Source organism: Choristoneura fumiferana, chromosome 26 (genome assembly GCF_025370935.1).
Source record: "Choristoneura fumiferana chromosome 26, NRCan_CFum_1, whole genome shotgun sequence".
Lineage (NCBI taxonomy): Eukaryota > Metazoa > Arthropoda > Insecta > Lepidoptera > Tortricidae > Choristoneura > Choristoneura fumiferana.
The window spans coordinates 10,070,810-10,088,984 of NC_133497.1; the positions used below are offsets into that span (position 1 = coordinate 10,070,810).

The 18,175-nt window shown below is 44.1% G+C and overlaps 3 protein-coding genes across 3 annotated transcripts in view; 1 reads left to right on the forward strand and 2 right to left on the reverse strand.

Annotated features, from left to right (window-relative positions):
• LOC141442787 (dnaJ homolog subfamily B member 14-like) overlaps positions 1 to 11,408 on the reverse strand; it is a gene marked incomplete in the record, with an annotated part of 62,822 nt that extends 51,414 nt beyond the window's left edge. The window contains 3 exon segments of the mRNA XM_074107905.1: positions 83 to 212; positions 7,021 to 7,130; positions 10,956 to 11,408. Coding sequence (XP_073964006.1) covers positions 83 to 212; positions 7,021 to 7,130; positions 10,956 to 11,283 — 568 coding nt within the window.
• Positions 1 to 18,175, forward strand: part of LOC141442754 (cytoplasmic dynein 2 intermediate chain 2-like) — a 167,481-nt gene that overhangs the window by 76,395 nt on the left and 72,911 nt on the right. The gene's annotated exons all lie outside the window — the stretch shown is intronic.
• The window catches only part of LOC141443145 (uncharacterized), a 67,175-nt gene continuing 61,855 nt past the window's right edge, over positions 12,856 to 18,175 (reverse strand). The window contains exons 20-25 of the mRNA XM_074108355.1: positions 17,321 to 17,518; positions 16,763 to 16,885; positions 16,155 to 16,319; positions 15,054 to 15,214; positions 14,241 to 14,371; positions 12,856 to 12,946 (exon numbers count right to left, since the gene is read on the reverse strand). Of these exons, the coding sequence (XP_073964456.1) occupies positions 14,242 to 14,371; positions 15,054 to 15,214; positions 16,155 to 16,319; positions 16,763 to 16,885; positions 17,321 to 17,518 (777 nt within the window). The 3' untranslated portion in view covers positions 12,856 to 12,946; position 14,241. The remainder of the gene's footprint in view (positions 12,947 to 14,240; positions 14,372 to 15,053; positions 15,215 to 16,154; positions 16,320 to 16,762; positions 16,886 to 17,320; positions 17,519 to 18,175) is intronic.

Here is an 18,175-nt window from a genome sequence, read left to right on the forward strand (position 1 = left end):
ATTCTATTGAATTGTACTTACTATTATGAGTTATCCTCATAACCTCATATCTCATAAAGGTTAAATTAGTCTTCGCACTCACTGTCGGGGTTGAAGAAGGTCTTGAACATCTCCTCGGGGCTGAGGTCTTGCCGCAGCGCGTCCTGGCGCCGCCGGTCGTACTCCAGCCGCGACGTCGGCACCAGCAGCACGGCCGCCGCGTAGTTAACCGACTTTAAACAACGGCTCTCTTAAAAACATACGTTCTTGGGCCAATCAAAATTTTAGTATACCTTGTTGTCATGGTATTGTCTCCTGAGTTACTTATTAAAAGTATAGTTTTATGGGGTATGTACAAATCGACTAAAAGTTGGTTGACAGTTTTAAGGTAGTTCCTTCATGGTTCATCTCCTAAGCATGGTAGTAGTATACATTGCAAACATTTTTCTAACAAAGGGTATCACATGTCTCATGAGTTACGGGAGAGAATAACAACACTATGAAATGAAATGAAAAGATTTATTCGGGACACACATATAAATAATAGATACAGAACAAAAACATAATAATAATAAACTTAATAAAGTGAAATAAAATATATAGTGAAATATAATATGGAGCCAGCGCTGGTCTTCCGGCGAGACCATACAGCACTAAACAGTTGGTTGACCCCAGACACAACACTTTTTTTGTCAAATACATACATCATCATTTAATTATAAGGCTGACAGCTGATGTGTGAAATAAAACAATAAATTTAAAAAATCAAAAACCCGACTGCCTTAAAAAGTACTTAAAAGAAGATAACAAGTCTAGTGGGCTAGAACTTTTTTAAGTAGCCTAGCTAACTTACAGTTTAACAGTCGGGACCCATTAGGTAAGAATTTTTGAGCGTCACGATTTAAATGGGTCCAGACTGTTGAACTTTAAGTTAGCTACTTAAAAAACTTACTTTACTTTGTTTTCTTCTTTTTAGTATTTTTTAAGGAAGTCTGGTTTTTAGATTTTTTAAATTTATTGTTTTTTTTTTCACTTTTCTGTGAAATGGTATATTTAAAAATTAGGTATAACTTGGACAGTTAAGAAAAAAGGTCAAACACGCGTTTCGTACTCAACAAAGTTTATTAAGGAAACTGACAAAACACAGTTACGGAACATCGTTATTATTTATAATGTAACACGCAAATAACCACATAAACAAAAGAAAACATTGCTGGGAGAGATCGCGTGAGCCGCGGAAGACGCGGCTGCAGCGGGAGATGCAATTAATGCCCGAGCGTAGTGATGGATCGATCGCGACTGGTAATCCGCGGTCGGCGCGGCGGTCTCTCGCGCTGCATCTCGCGCATGCGCTGTACGAGGCGCAGGCGATGAAAAAACAAATGGCGGCCGGCTACTGCGAGCGTAGGGTACCGTTAGGGCGTTGATGGGTTCCGCGCGTTATAGTCTCCCCCTCTAGTCCGAGAAAGCGCCCTCGCAGTCGGACTAGGAGTCATTTGTAAAATTTTTGCGCGCCTACCACGACGTCGCTTCTGTCTGACTGGAGCTTCGACTTGGCCTACGAAAGGCGTAAGGTGCGAGACGTGGTATTTCCCTAAGTTGGAGCCGTCCTGTATATTCTCCAAGGAGTAAGTAGTCGGCTAAGCGCGGACGCGACCCGGTAGGGTCCGTCGCGTCGTGGTATGAATTTGGCTGTTTGGCCAGGGCCTGTATCGTTTGGCCCCTGGGTCTTAAGAAGAACAAGGTCACCCACCTTGTAATCTGGAGGCGGCCGACGACCTTCGTCTCTGCGTATTTTTTCTGAGACGCCTGGGCCTTCTCGTGCACGTCACGGGCCTCTTCTAAGGTCGTGGACATACGTTTCAGGTGCGGCGTTATGTTTGGGACGAAATTGTCCGTCTCAATCACTGCTCGTAAGTCAGTGGCGGCGTCGGACGGTGCGCGCAGCTCCCTGCCGAAGGTTAGATAAGCCGGCGTGAACCCAGTGCTAGCAGTTACAGCTGAGTTCATGGCGTACCTGATTGCGGCGAGATGAGTGTCCCATGTTGCATGGTCCTGCCCGACGAGGATGGCCAGCTGGGGTTTGAGATCCCTGTTCTTTCTCTCGATCGGATTCGCCTCTGGATGGTAGTATGGAGTGAGGACTTGGTCGATGCCCAGCACGTGGCAGACCTGCTGCATGACTTCACTCACGAACTGCACGCCGTTGTCACTGAGAAGACGGCGAGGGACCCCATACCTGAAGAAGACTTCATTGATGAGAGTCTTGGCACACTCGAAACTCGTGGCTGACTCCAGCGGGAAAAGCTCGACCCAGCGCGAACAGACATCTTCTATTATTAGGATCCATTTGTTGTGTCGTGGCGTCTCCACCAACGGGCCAAAGAGGTCTACAGACACAACCTCGAACCGTTTGGACATCGCGGGGGTCTGGAGTAGCCCCGCGGGTTTCCTGGTGTCGGCCTTGTAGCGCTGACATGGCAAACATCCCTTGATGTGGTTGACGACGTAAGCTCGCATGCCAGGCCAGTAGAAGCGTGACTTGATGCGGCTTAGCGTTCGCTCGACCCCGAAGTGACCCGCCGTGGGTGCATCATGGAAATCGGCTAAGATAGCGGCGCGCTCGTGCTCAGGTACTACCAGACGCGCCTCCTCACTATCGTCCCCTTCAAGATCGTACCTGTATAAGATGCTGTCAGACACGATGTACCCGCGGTCGGACCAGGGTCTCCCCCTAAACGGGTCGTCGGATTCCATATCTTCGAGGATTTTACGTACCTCAGGATCCTTGAGTTGGTTTGCACGCATATCAGCGCTACCTCTCGACGGTAAGTCCACGACCGTAAGACAAAGATCGCAGCTTACGTTTTCAGTACAAACCGGGCGCGAGAGTGTGTCGGCGACGACATTTGCTCGTCCCGGTGTATACTCGATGCGTAGGTTAAACTCCTGCAAAGTTAACGCCCACCTAGCCAGGCGACCACTGGGAGAGCGCATGCTCATCAACCAGCGCAGGGGTTGGTGGTCGGACTTTACAGTAATTTGGGCTCCTTCAATATACCCGCGAAACTTACTCACGGCCCACACAACGGCTAATGCCTCGCGTTCTGTGGTCGAGTAGTTCTTCTCAGCGTCGTTGAGAAGGCGGCTCGCGTACTCCACTGGTCGCTCGTCAAGTCCCTCCCCCTGCATAAGGACAGCCCCTAAACAATACCCACTGCTGTCAGTTCTGAGGACGAACGGCTTTGTCTCGTCAGCTTGACGCAGAATGGGAGCGGATACGAGGAGAGACTTGACGCGCTCGAAAGCCTCTTGCTGCTTCGTACCCCAGTTCCAGGCGCTTGCCTTCTTGAGAAGATTCGTGAGTGGCCTCGCGACTTCGGCGTAATTAGGGATGAAACGGCGAAACCAACTGGACGTCTGCAAGAAACATTTTAAATGCTTCACGTTCTGCGGGGTGTTCATACCTGAGATGGCAGCCGTTTTATCTGGGTCTACGTGGATACCGCCCGGTACGATCACGTGCCCGAGGAACTTAACTGAGTCGCGAGCGAAATAACTTTTCGCTCGGTTGATTCGCAGCCCGAACATGGCGAGTCGGTCGAAGACGGCTCTGAGGTCTGTCAGGTGTCGTTCGAAAGGGCCCGGCGACAAGACGATCAGGTCATCTAGATACGCCAGTAGAGACACGTCCTTCACGTTGGACCGGAACCTATCGATCAACCGTTGGAACGTAGCGCCTGAGTTCCGCAAACCCATCGGCATACGTTTGAATCTGTACGTACCTTGAGGCGAAACGAATGCGGTCTTGTCTCGGTCATCTGGATGAACGTTTACCTGAAAATATCCAGACCGCAAATCTAGCGTTGTCATGAACTCGCTGGTTTTAGCCGTGTGCAAGATATCTTCGATTCTAGGGAGCGGGTATCTGTCGGCTTCGGTAACAGCGTTCAACTTACGATAATCGATGCAGAGCCTCATACTCCCGTCCTTCTTTGAAACTAAGACGACGTTAGAGGCCCAAGGCGATTCGCATTCCTCAATAACGTCGTCCCGTAACAACTTCTCCAGCTCCGTCTTCAAAGCTTCTCTGCGGCTTTGCGACAACCTATATGGTGACGCTATTGGCTCCTGGTTCTCGCTTACTTTAATCCTATGGGTAGCGAATTCGGTGGCCGGGCCGTTAGGAGCGAACTGAGGCGCTCTCTCCTCGATGAAAGCGTTGAGCGCGCGTGCTTGGTCCTGGGAGAGCTTTGATCCTTCGTCACCACGCAACGCCAAGCCGGATGACTCCGCACGCATCAGCTCGGTATCGCTGGCGCTGTTAAGGTGGTACTTACGCACAAAAACGAAGCGACGTTCAGGGTCATCAGCAAAACTCCAAGAGTCCCGGGATCCATCCAGTACTATACCGGCTTTAGCCAGGAACTCGAAGCCCAAGAGAGTCCTGGTATCGTCACCAGGAAGAACCATGAAATTTGCAGAGAAACAGCGACCCTCGATGGTGATGGGCACCTCAGCAGTGAGGACATCTCTGGTCTGCTGGGTGCCGTCGGCCAGGCGTAGAGTTCGTTGTACGTTCTGAAAACTTACATTATTTGCTACCAAGATAGCATAAAGACTGGGGCTTGCAACACAGTGGGTGGCCCCAGTATCGATAATCGCCACTCCTTCACGATCAAAAACACTTATCATCAATGTCGGATGCGGTGTGCATTGCACGTCATTGTTATAGTTGAAGTCGGCATTTTTGTCGGAATTGCACGTCTCGCACCTTGACCTTATCACCCCTTGCTTCCCACAACCGTAACAACGAATAGGCGCGGCTACCGCATTCGTGACGGGCGCGGTTGTCCTATCCGTATTGGGTGCACTTACCCTATCCGAAATAGAAGCGTTTACCTTACTAGAAAAAGGTGCACTCACCCTATTTGCTCCGTTAGTGTTTCGACAGACTTCAGCGGCGTGGCCGTAGACTTTGCATGCTGAGCATCGTACTCGATTACGTTTAGGCTTATCGGGCGCGTTCGGAATAGACCCACCCGTATTAGTGTTATAGACGCTAATCGCAGGTACTTTCTCAGTAACGCTATCGCTCGCAATAGTTGCAGAACTTAGTTTTATCGCGGATTCGTTTATCGTGTCTTCCGCGGCTCGCGCTTTACTTAACAAGCTATCCACTGACTCGATAGTGTCGCGCGGCAGACGTTTACGCACGCGCCTATGCAATAGGCCGTAAATTACGTCAATTTGCATCGTTTCCGGCACTACATACGGTAATTTAACTAATAACGCGCGTATCTTGCAAACAAATACTTCGGCGCGTTCGGACTGTTGTTCCGCGCTGAAAATTTCGCGCAAAATTTTATACGCCGGGCGCGGTGCGCCGTAAACTGCGCGTAGGCGGGTGGCGGCGTCGCTCCACGTAGTTACGGTGCTCTTCACGCCGCGCCACCACACGGCGGCGTCCCCTTCTAGCAGCATGGACAGGCCCCGCACGGCGTGCTCGTCGCTCACGGCGGTGCACTCCTTGTATACTTCCACGGCGTCCAGGAAAGCTTCTAGTACTTCTGGGTCTCGCGCGCGTCCGTTAAAGCGCGCGGTGCACGTGCTGAAGTTCCCCGCGGCGCGGCGGCGGCGGCTGGCTCGCTCGCGCGCGAAGTGGGTGTAGTCGCGGTCGATCGGAGGTTTTCAATCAAACTACGGTTGATTTCCGCTTGCGATTGTGCGAACGTATGCATGAACGACGCGACAAACTGCTCAGCGTTGAATAATTGTGACGGTGACGGCTGCGCCCTCGGTGTTGCAGAACCCGTGTCGCCGGCCGCGCGAGCCGATCCGGCGCCTCGTACCTCGCCGGCGGCGCGAGCGTCTTCGCCGGCATCGTCGTCGTATGTGTATTGCTCGTCTTCGGGCCGACCGGCACCCGCTCTCGTCGTCATCGGCATGATGGGGAGCAAGGCGCGTCGTAACACCAAAACGGGGTGGGGACAGACACGACGCGTAGGTATCGCGAGAGTAGGTACGAACACACTGGTCACAGTTTATCGTCACGACACGTTTATATGTATTGATTTCACTTTGTCACATAACTAACTCGGCACTGTGAGTTCGGCCTCGAGTTGGAGCGCCATTATAACTTGGACAGTTAAGAAAAAGGTCAAACACGCGTTTCGTACTCAACAAAGTTTATTAAGGAAACTGACAAAACACAGTGGTAAACGGAACATCGTTATTATTTATAATGTAACACGCAAATAACCACATAAACAAAAGAAAACATTGACTGGGAGAGATCGCGTGAGCCGCGGAAGACGCGGCTGCAGCGGGAGATGCAATTAACACCCGAGCGTAGTGATGGATCGATCGCGACTGGTAATCCGCGGTCGGCGCGGCGGTCTCTCGCGCTGCATCTCGCGCATGCGCTGTACGAGGCGCAGGCGATGAAAAAACAAATGGCGGCCGGCTACTGCGAGCGTAGGGTACCGTTAGGGCGTTGATGGGTTCCGCGCGTTATAAAGTATATATATGGTGATAATCGTATAGAATGGCTAATTATAGCTTTTTGATACCCCACTCGATTAGGTTTAAATAAAAAACATTTGCGAACTACCTTCCGCTGGCGTTCGTGTCGTCACAGCTAGTGTTATATGTCTTTATTTTATGTGTTTAGTAAGTCCCACTGAATAAACAGCGTTGCGCTTGCCCAACATTATTGCTGAGTGGGCCCCTTTATACTATTCGATTTTTTTTTTAAATATGTATTTCATATTAGCTTTTTCTGTGTATCGAATATGTGTAAATAAATGTCTCTCTCTCTCCTCCTCTTCTCATTTAAAATTTGGCGCCAAAAATCAAAATTTCGATTTTTTTAAGAATTTTCATGTACCAGTGTCACTCGCATCTTTAAGACGAATCCAATGACGTATCATTTATCAAAATCGGTTTCGCCCGAGTTACGAGAGGACATAGGAATATACATACATACATACATACGCGTCAAACACATAACCCTCCTCCGCAGTCGGGTAAAAAGCTTACTTTCATAGCGTCATTGGCTCCAGGCGCATGGTTCTTGTCAGGGTGGACATCCCGAGAAATTTTCCTGACCGCCTTCTGAATGTCAACCTCAGTTGCATCAGTACGTACACCTGAAAACATGGAGGATGAAGAGCATTCACTACCACTTTGTTACTCGCTCTATCGTTGGTTGAAGGCTTCAAAGTCAAAGTCAAAATATCTTTATTCAATTAGCCATGCTAACTTTTTAATATGTAGGGAAATCTCAAAACCATTTCGAGAAACAAAGCTTTCGGTACAGTTTCTATGTATCAGATTAAAAAAAAAACATACATTATTAAGATATTCGTTGAAATGTTTTGATCTTCAAATGACTTTCTCTACGTCATCAAAATGAACAATGGATAATGATTCCTATGCCCTTATTCAAAAAAAAAAACACCGCGTCTGTCTAGTCTAAGTCAAACACAATCGTGACGTTGACGTATCGTTTCGTTTTGTAGTAATTGTAGTTTGTTTGTTTTAAAATGGCCAAAAGGACGGCTAATTTCGAAAAAGCGATTCCCGGAATTTGCCACTAGTGGACAATGTTATGATACTGGAGTTCATGACGAATTCTAGCAACCACAACATCGCAAATAAAGGAGCTAAAGCTCTTATGTAAGTAAATTTCTGGCTTAAAAATAACAAACTTTATTATTTTGATACCAAATTAAATAGTACTACAGTTGAATTTATTTTCTTCCCCTTTTTAGGTCATCCCGGATAGTTACTTTCCTCAGCTGTGGATATGTGGAAGTACTCAATGGTCAAGACTATTATTATATATAAGCGACTATATTATATACAAAACAATTGTGTAAAAGTAATGTGTTTGTTTTAAATAAGTACATACATATAAATGATCTTCACAACAAAACTGCAAATAGTTTTTGATGTATTTTTGTTCCACTTTACGACACCATTCCTCTTGCAGTCGTTCTGGGATTGGTACGAATAACAAATCCGGGTTATCCCGGCTGTTTATTCGGACATAAAGGGACGAAACACTTGTAGCCTTCCATTTTAAACAAGTTCCGTAAGCGATTTCAAGTTTTTTTGAGGTTAGCAGTCCGCGGTGACGTTAATACCTACGCGTCAAAACTAACCCTTTCCGCAGTCAAAAAACTACACTATCCATTGAGGATTTGATGACGTCACGCCAGCAATAAATTGATATATTTTTGAAGTAACCTCAGTTGATCAAAACATGAAAACATGGAGAAACGAGCATTCACTACCACTATGTTACTATTCTATCTATCTATTATTTAAAGTTCAAGTCAAAATATCTTTATTCAATTTAGGCTATAACAAGCACTTATGAATGTCAAAAAAAATCTACCACCGGTTCGGAAAAACCTCTGCTGAGAAGAATCCGGCAAGAAACTCAACGAGGTATATATATGTCGTAAGATAGGACTTAGAGAGCCGGGATCCGACCGTAACATGATTAATGTGGGCATAACAAGTGGGATTCGGGCAGAGAATGAAACTATTTTGAAGAACTAACAAAAGTCCACTAATCGTGGTCAAGATAAAACCAAAACAATACGACACTCGTTCACTGAAATCTTAGAAATGCAACTATCATAACGATTCACAATAACTTAAGGAAAAGCCTAGCTAAATAATAAAGAAACGCGTAACAGTTCCTGAGACTGTCGACTCGGGCCAGACTTCTTTTACAAACTGACAATTGACGATCGCTTTTCCCGCGTCCAGATCTCAGGATCTGTCAAGCGCGCCACGCATGGCAACACTGGCGTGTCGTAAGTGCTATAATGCCAATCCTTAATAAACCACACATAGTAATGACCATACAAGGACCATACTCATAATTCTACATATATATTTTTTAAAACAGATTTACAATATTATTAAATGATATGTATACATCACAAGTATTTAACACAACTTTATTTTTAACACAGCTTGTGTTACCTACGCCAGCCCCAACACCATCCTGGTGGCATTGGCCGAGCGATGGGACAGCCCTATGTTAAGCCGGTGGGGGCGCTTGCATGCGCACCTCTAGTTTTATTTTAGTTTAGTTTTAGTTTTAAGTTTCTACTGATACTGTTTTCTTTATTTTATTGTATTTTAGTTTTGTAATTTGTATGGACCTGGTCTGAAAATAAAATTATTATTATTATTATTATAAACATACTTGTTACAACATACAACGGGACATACAGTGGCGGCCTTAGGGGGTGGCGAACAGGGCAATCGCCCGGGGCCTCGCTCTTGCAGGGGCCTCGCGCAACAACCCAAGCAAATTTTAAAATATAGATTTTGTTAACTATATTTTAAATACAAGTAGATAGATACGGAGAGGATTGTTAAATTTCATTGTTGAACACCCTTTCAATAATTAAAAATAATGTTTAGTTTGTGAAAATATTGAAACAAAAACTTTTTTTAAATTAATCCAACGAATTGTAAACAAAACTAAAGAATAGGTACTACCAGAGTACTATATAGTTTATTTTTTTAATTTCAGTTGAAATAGTACAAGATTGTTCTTTTTTACTAGCCCGAATGCCGAAGTTCGGTTCAAGTTTCCGAAATTCCGTTAAACCGAATGTAAAACGAAATTCGGTCCATCCCTAATTTTTAGTCACTAAAGCGTGTCTTCAACAATCATATTTATAATAACAATCTCTTCTTATCTATGTACTCGTATTAAAGTTAAATTTACTAAAGGCAGGTTAATGAACCGAAATTCGGTCGAATATGTATTTTTAAAATTTTTCATCACACTTGCTCGTAAACAGTGTCGTAACATGCAGGCTACCTTAGTTGCAACCCCCCAAATAAAACCCTCGACCTTTATGTGCTTGTCATGAAACCCGTGGTCGGTAAATGAGTCATTGCGCGTACACATTTTCTTGCCATGAAGCCCAAGGTCAGTAAATGAGTCAGTGCCCGTACTGATGGCGCTGCTGCTGCAGGACTACATGGACCACATGCACGCGCACTTTGCGGCGCATGCTGAGGGAGGGGGAGGTAGAGGGCGACGCCGCCAAGAGCACAGCCTAAGGTATCGCCAATATTTGGAAGAATTAGATTTTTTCTTTTACAAATATAAAATTTTACTTGCAAATGTGATGAAAAACATTGTATGTCGCACGGGCGGTACTAGAATTACGAACATCGACTCATTAAAGCCCTCAGTCTTCGACTTCGGGCTTCTAATAGACTCTCGTTCGTAATTCCTTATTTACCGCCCTTAAGACACAATGTACTATTATGTTTTATTTATATTAGCAGATAAATCCAGTGCTTCACAATTTTTTGAAGTTAACCACACCTCAAGTAAATATAAATATGATGCTATTTCACCACATTTATATTATAACACTAGCTTTTGCCCGCGTGGAGTTCGGTAATCGCGCGCTGTTCCCTCGGGAAATGTGCATTTTTCCGGCATAAAAAGTAGCCTATGTCACTCTCTGGCCCATAAACTACCTCTATGCCGAAAACCACGTCGATCCGTCGCTCCGTTTCGACGTGAAAGACGGACAAACATACACACAAACACACACTTTCGCGTTTATGATATTAGAATGGATTAAAAAAAACTAAGGCGATACCATAAATATAATAATAATAATAATAATAAATTCATTTATTTCGGGCAACTTGGCCCATACAATAAATACCAATAATATGGAACAGTTCTTTGTGCAATGTGTGACAGTTAAAGATTTTCTGTTTGTAATTTTGCAGTATACGTATGGTATGGTCCCTCATTTTTAACCGACTTCAAAACCGGAGGAGGTTCTATGTACCAATGTTTGTATTTTTTTAATTCCAAAATCCACATAGTAGACAGCGAATGCACTGAGCAGTTAATGTTACATTAAAAGATAACGGCCTTAGGAATAATTAATTAATTGGTCTAATCAACTTACCCAGAATTTCGTAATAGTCTTTCAACCGCAATATATATTGGACAGATTGCAACTGCTCCGGTGTGTAGCTTGGTTCTGTCGTCTCCTGTCTCGGCGCTGTGCTCCCCGACTCCTCAGAACTGCTGCTCCTTGGCGGTGCCTCCTTGGCATCTCCAGAGTTTCTCGCTGCTCTCACCTCCTCCAATAACTTTTGCGTACGCTCGCTAGGAAACAAACTTTCAGCTTTCAATAGATATTTTTCAGCATTTTCGGCATCTCCAGCAGCAAATGCTTCCTTAGCTTTGCTGACGTACTCATCCACGTTGTTCTGATTTGTTTCAGTGTTCATTTTGAGGACTTAATAAAATACTTCGGTGCAAGCAATAACGTACGTACTTATATCGAAAAACACGACGTATCTCTTATTAGTCTGTGAACACGACTAACTGCGTCGTGACGAAGGCAGGTGGAGTAGTGAAGGGAAGGGTGAGGGGGTGAATGAATCGATATATACAATGTACTCTATGGAATCGATTTTCAACTGTCACTTTGGACGGGGATAATGCAGTGAATCCCCAAGAAGGGACAAATGTGTTGCCACTTGTAATATTCTGAATTCCTCGAAAGTGAGGGGATAAAAAACTAAAATAAAATAAATTCAAAATTTCTAATTACTAAAATACATAAATTTAGTTTGTTGGTGCCAATGAGTTAATCTACAAATAGTGTTAACAAGAGAAATTAGTCACTGCTGTTTGCAAAGTTAATATGTTATTGAAAATCAGTATAATTATTAACGTTAATTTCTAATTTGTATTTAATCTTTTGTGTTGAATTTGTGAGATCAGTCTGCAAAAAAATACGTAGTAAGTAGCAAAATTTAACATATTGAGTTAGCTTTAATCGACTTTTAATTTAGGTACTTAGTGGTAAATTTGCAAAATAAAAATAAACTCAGCTACTTATATACCCAACCGAAATAAGATCCCGTATTATTTGGGGAATTTTTAGTAAATTGGAAACCCTACTGATTTTTTTTCTGGTCATGGGAGTCGAGCATGTTGCCAAAGAAAGAAAACGCTCCGTTTTAAGCAACTACTGTTTCATAATCTTACATATCCAGAATTAAAAACGTTTTGAATAATTATGAAATACACAATAAAAAAAACGTTTAAATATAAAAAAATACAAGTCCATTCCAAACTGCGATACAATTTATTTGTGGCGCCATCTAGTGGTAAGTAGTGGTACTATGTAGGAACAAAATATCTAGTATGAGGGCGCTATTTCCTTCATCATTATTGTTTAATACGCTGACGTCAAGACGTTCACGATCGTGTGCGCCATCTCTTTCTATCATCGTCTTACTTATGCCGTGTGTGACAGAAACAAGTGGTAGGTATAGATAGTGCTACTGGTGCTACTATCTAAATAAAAAATTGCGATGCCAAGTGTTTTCGACAATGGACAATAAGACTTCAGATTTTAACAAAATTCTTAGTGACAAATACAGTCCTTAAAAGGGCCAATCAACTTTTTTACCGACACTAATCTGTCCGCGACATTTTTCAAACAATTGCAGATTTTTATAAGTAAACATGTTTTTTCTGTAATTTAATAGATGGTGTACATGAATACATGCCATCCTACGTAATTTTAAGCTATTAAACCGTATAATATCTTGTTGGAAGTACAATTTTTTGGTAACGCCAGGGACAATTTTGGTAACGCAGGAGACGCCCAAAGTGTCGATAAAATAGTTGATTGGCCCAAAAATATCTATCTTTAAAGACACGATGTAAATTTGAAAAATTCCCTTGAGAATTATGTAAAAACCCGGAATTCCAATTTCACTGCAAAACTTGGTTTACGTGAACAAAGCCACGGGCACATGCCTGTGTCATAAATGAAACAATTTAAAATTTAAACTCATTTATTCATTACATTAAATTTATAGCTAGAGGAATATGCGTCCACATACATCGGCGAGCGGCAGCTGCTCACTGCGGCACCTGCGAACATAAAATAGTAGTTTATATAACTATTACATAATGCGTAATTAAGTAGGGTTACATAAAAAAAGCCGTGGTGGCCTAGTGGGTTGACCTATCGCCTCTCAAGCAGAGGGTCGTGGGTTCAAACCCCGGCTCGCACCTATGAGTTTTTCGAAATTCATGTGCGGAGTTACATTTGAAATTTACCACGAGCTTTGTGGTGAAGGAAAACATCGTGAGGAAACCTGCACAAACCTGCGAAGCAATTCAATGGTGTGTGTGAAGTTCCCAATCCGCACTGGGCCCGCGTGGGAACTATGGCCCAAGCCCTCTCATTCTGAGGGGAGGCCTGTGCCCTGCAGTGGGACGTATATAAGCTGGGATGACATAAAAAAAAAGTGTTTATTTAGCAAAGGTAGGCTGAGCCTATATCTTGGTACCCTGCGAGTAACATACAGTGCTTATCTTCACACACATTATAAAAATAACTAATATTTGCAACAAGATAAACTGAATATCAAAAATTACGGTAAATTTTGTGTCCGAGTGTAAAATAAAGAGTATTTTTTTAATTAAAGAGGCAATCTTGACGCGACCCCTACTTTCATATCTTCGATTACAACGTGCGTGTTTTGTCAAAATTGTTTGTAAATGAGGGCTATCGCGTATGAATTCGCCGCTAGAGGCGCTAGTGTAGAGAGAGGTCTTCGAAACGTCAAACGTCACTGTTTTTAGTTTTTGGGTGTAATAATTTGTGAATATTTTGCAATAACTGAAATTAATTATGACAAACATGCGTTACGGGGCAATGAATGTCTGCGTTTTGAGACAGTTTTGTCTTTCGGAAACATTTGGTACGGTTTTAAGGTATAAAATATAATTTAAATGTAGGTAAATTGTTTTCACGCCCGTAATAAAAAAACTTCAGGCAGGACCTTTGTCTACAGTGGCGCCAACTGGTGAACGCGAATACGGTAGCCCTCATTGCACACACTTGTCTCTCTCTCTGTCTGTCGGTAGTGGGTAGAGAGCTTAAAATACATAAAAAAATAATTACTACAGGTAAATGTCTGTGTAAAACTGTTTCTCTATGTATGTGCCCCGGTCTCTTTCTCTCGCGCTCTCCCTCTCTCTCTCTGTGTGTGTGATTTTTTTAATATGATATGGGAAAACGAGCAGTCGGGTCACCTGATGGAAAGCAATCATCGCCGCCCATGGACACCCATAAGTTCAGTTAAGTTTTGGTGTGTGTCGTGTGTATCTCTCTATGTGTGAGTGTGTCCCGCTAGCTCGCTCTCTGTCTGTCGTGTACCTCACTGCTTGGCGCGTCGCGCGGGCTCGGTGGCGGTGGGCGGCGGCGGCGGCCCCTTGTGCTGCAGCTCCTCCAGATACCCCTCTATGATGGTCTGCCGCTCCTCAGGAATGTGATCCAGGGCCAAGTACCTGGACATAAGCAAATGATGAGTGGCCATGGAGAGGCACAGGAATATGTCGATATAACTTTGTGTAGACGCGGAATTAAAATATTTGTCACATTCGGACTTTACTTTCATAGCTTTAGGCCTGAAAACAACAAATAATAACGTAACGATAATTTCACAATATCGGAAATATTTCCAAGCAAGCCGATGGCAGTCAAGTCGAATGACATTATATGACATGTCAATAAAACAAAATGGCGGATGGCGTCCTTCCCGATGTTCAATATTTTTTTCAAAATCTTTCAAATAAAAGATTTCTTTTATTATTATTTTGTGTTGTTTTTTTTATAACATCTATATGAAGTTTTTTTTATATCGATATTTACAGAACTGATGTAAAATAATAAATAAATAAATAACCACGGGACACCAATTGACCAAGTCCCAAACTAAGCAAAGCTTGTACTATGGATACTAGGTAACGGATAAACATACTTATATAGATAAATACATATTAGAGATTCAAGACCCGAGAACAAACATTTGTATTTATTCATACTTAAGGTCCCTAAGCTTCGTAGTCAGGTTCGTAACTGTGGCAACATCTGTGTGTAACTGTCAAGTTGGTTCGCCTAATTCTGGACTCTTGAGTATAATACATGTGATCGTTGTTGGGCCCTGACCGTGTGTGTTGCGGGCGTTACCTGGCGTCGTGTTTGAGCGAGTCGTGCACGGGCTGCCAGTTGTCGTGGAGGTGTGCGAGCGTCTTGTGCGTGAGGCTGCGCGTCTCCTGCAACAGCTGGCGCAGCGCCGTCTTGGCCGCGCTCTGCCGGTCGCGTTGGAAGTCGCGGAACTCGCGCTCCATCTGAAACATCAACATTAAATAAAATATCACGGACATTTGACACCAATTGACCTTGTCACGAAATGAGCAAAACTTGTGTCGTGGGTACTGATCAACGGATAAACATAGTCAAATACCCATTTCCTGGGCTAGAATGTCACAGTTTTTTAGGTCCTAACCCCCACGCCTGTTTTGTCATAAACACTACACGGTTTGCGAGATACTTCAAGTTAACGCATTTATAATACATATTGTAAAACATATAATTTTCAAGGGACGGGAGGGAGGTCAGATGCCCTCCTTTGCCCCCTCTGTACAATGTAAATAATACCGAAGAACGCCCATGTGAGTCCCGAAAAAATGCATCCACAGCACCTCACTTTGGCGTCATACAGGAGTCAAAAGTTGGGTCAATCAAACACCACTATTTTACAATACATTGTTATAAACTACTGCGATTTTCGCTCACAGTTACTATAACAGCCCTTCAGTGCTAATTTTTTCTACCCTTTGAACTTTATGAAACCTGAAGACATTCTGCCCAAAAGCGCCTCAAACTGGTGGTAAATGGGAAACTTCAATCAAATCCATAAAACACCGGGGATACAGCCACCAAACCGTGCATAAATATCTGACGACTCTAAGGGGCTGTTTCACCATCCATTGATTAGTGTTAACTGACGGTTAAATGTGATGCCGTCTCTATTTGTTTTGTTCGAATAAATGGAGACGGCATCACATTTACCCGTCAGTTAAGACTAATCAATGGATGGTGAAACAGCCCCTAAATATTTCTAGAGGGTAGGCAACGCTGGTGTTTTGTACCGTAGTATAGGCCCTGGGTTTGACCCACAGCACGCCCATTACGCTTGGATCACGGGCCGACCTAGTCAGCGCGCACGTCCCGCCAGTGCGCGGTGGGTGGCCCCCCGAGCTCTGCCGCCTTATGATTATGACCGACCTTGTCCGCGCTTGCGTACACAGGCGTGTTGGGTTCTGCCCGCAGCTGCGCGCGCACGTCCCGCCAGTGCGCGGTGGGTGGCACACCGAGCTCTGTCAGCAGCGCGCGCAGTTTGTCGCGCCGCCGCGTCGCCAGCGTGCTCGTGTGCTGAGCGAACAGACGCTCCTGGAATTCAAACATACGTCCATTAAAACGACTGGCTTTCTAAAATGAGACGAAAAACATCTCTTATTTTTTCATATTTGTTGTTTGTGTTGTCTGTGCTGAATTGGTGGAAGGAAATGGACGGTTTTGCCCGCGGCTTCTCCCGCGTGGAATTCGGTTATCGTGCGTTGTTCTCTCGGGATTTGTGCATTTTTTCGGCATAAAAAGTAGCCTATATCACTCTATGGCCCATAAACTATCTCTATGCTAAAAATCACGTCGATCCGTCGCTCCGTTTCGACGTGAAAGACGGACAAACATACAATCACACTTTGGCATTTATAATATTAGTATATGGATATAAACTATCTTCTTTGTACGATGTTTGAGCAAATAAATGACTGATTACTGATGACCCTCGTCCTCGCCCTCTAGCTCCAAACCCAGGGTCACAAAGCACTAACCTTGTCTTCTTTGGTGAGCAGCTCAGCGAGCGTGTACCGATGGTCTTTCTTGAGCTGTTTCTTCGCCTCCCGCCAGGACAGCTCCGGGTTGCGGACCAGATCCGCCAGGAGAGCGTTGAAGTGCTGCCGACATGAACAGAACTTAGGTTTTGTGTTTTTGTTGTAAGTTAGGGGTAAACAGCGGTCAGTTTGATAAAAAAAAATGTACGGGATTTGGTTTTAATCAATAAAACATTACAGCTTTGCAGTAGTAAAACCAATTCGCTGTAAAATCCAATGATAATATTAACACTACCTACATGGGGATTTGTGAATATTTTGTGAAAACTTCACTCGCACTCCTTGTTGGCTCCTCCCCCCCCTCCGCCGCTTCATCCCGCAGTCTCCTCCCTCCTTCCTCTATATCCCGCTCACCTGCACAGCCTCATCTCGCTTCCCGCAGCCGTCTCTCTCCCTCCCCTGTATCCTATTCTCTTGCACATCCTCCCTCAATCCCCTGTGTCCCGCTCACCATTCTAGCTTCACCCCGCTTCCCGCAGCCATCTCTCTCCCTCTCACCTGCACAGCCTCGTCCCGCTTGTGGTACTCGCGCTCCTTGTCTCTGTCCCGCAGCGAGGTGGCGAGCGCGCGCTGCACCTCCCGCTCCCGCTCCTTGATGGAGGCCTGCGCGCGCGCCGCCCGCGACCGCGCCTCCGACGACTCCGCGTCCGACGCCTCCGATGCCTCCGACGCTTCCGACGCCTCCGATGCCACCTCCTGAACAGATAAACGTCGTGAGGCAAGGAGCACTAGGTCAGAGATGGCATCTATAAATTATGTCATACATTAGACAAGAGAAAAAAAAACACTATTTTCATGAATAAGTTTCTGTTAAAAAAATCATTTTTAATACAACCTTTTTTGCTGTCTGTACTTTTTGTCGACTGTATTTTCATTGTCATCTTAACTGCATACCAAATTTCAGGTCGGTACTTATAACCATTGAGGAGTTCCCTCCTGCGGAGACGATTCTGGCAGGACCACCAAGATGTCACTATCAGATTATGGTATTGTCACCAAATTTACATAAGTATGCCAAATTTCAAGTCAATTGGACTTCGATTGGAAGTGGGTCAAATTTAGGTTCCAAGATTTGACCGAAACAAACAAACAAATAAATAAATAAACAGGGCAAGCTAAAGAAAAGCTTGTAAAAATTGTAAACACAAAAGAGTTTATAATTCTGAAAATTGGTGTGACTGTAATTTATAGATGTTCTCACAGTTTTAAATAATTTACGCTGAAGGAAAACACCGCGAGGATATTTGCACAAACCAAGTATGTGAAGTATATCCGCACTCAAGCAGACCAATTTAAAATTTTATTTTTCGAAGAAAAAAACTTCTGAATACTTTGATTTAAGTATTTTGTCCT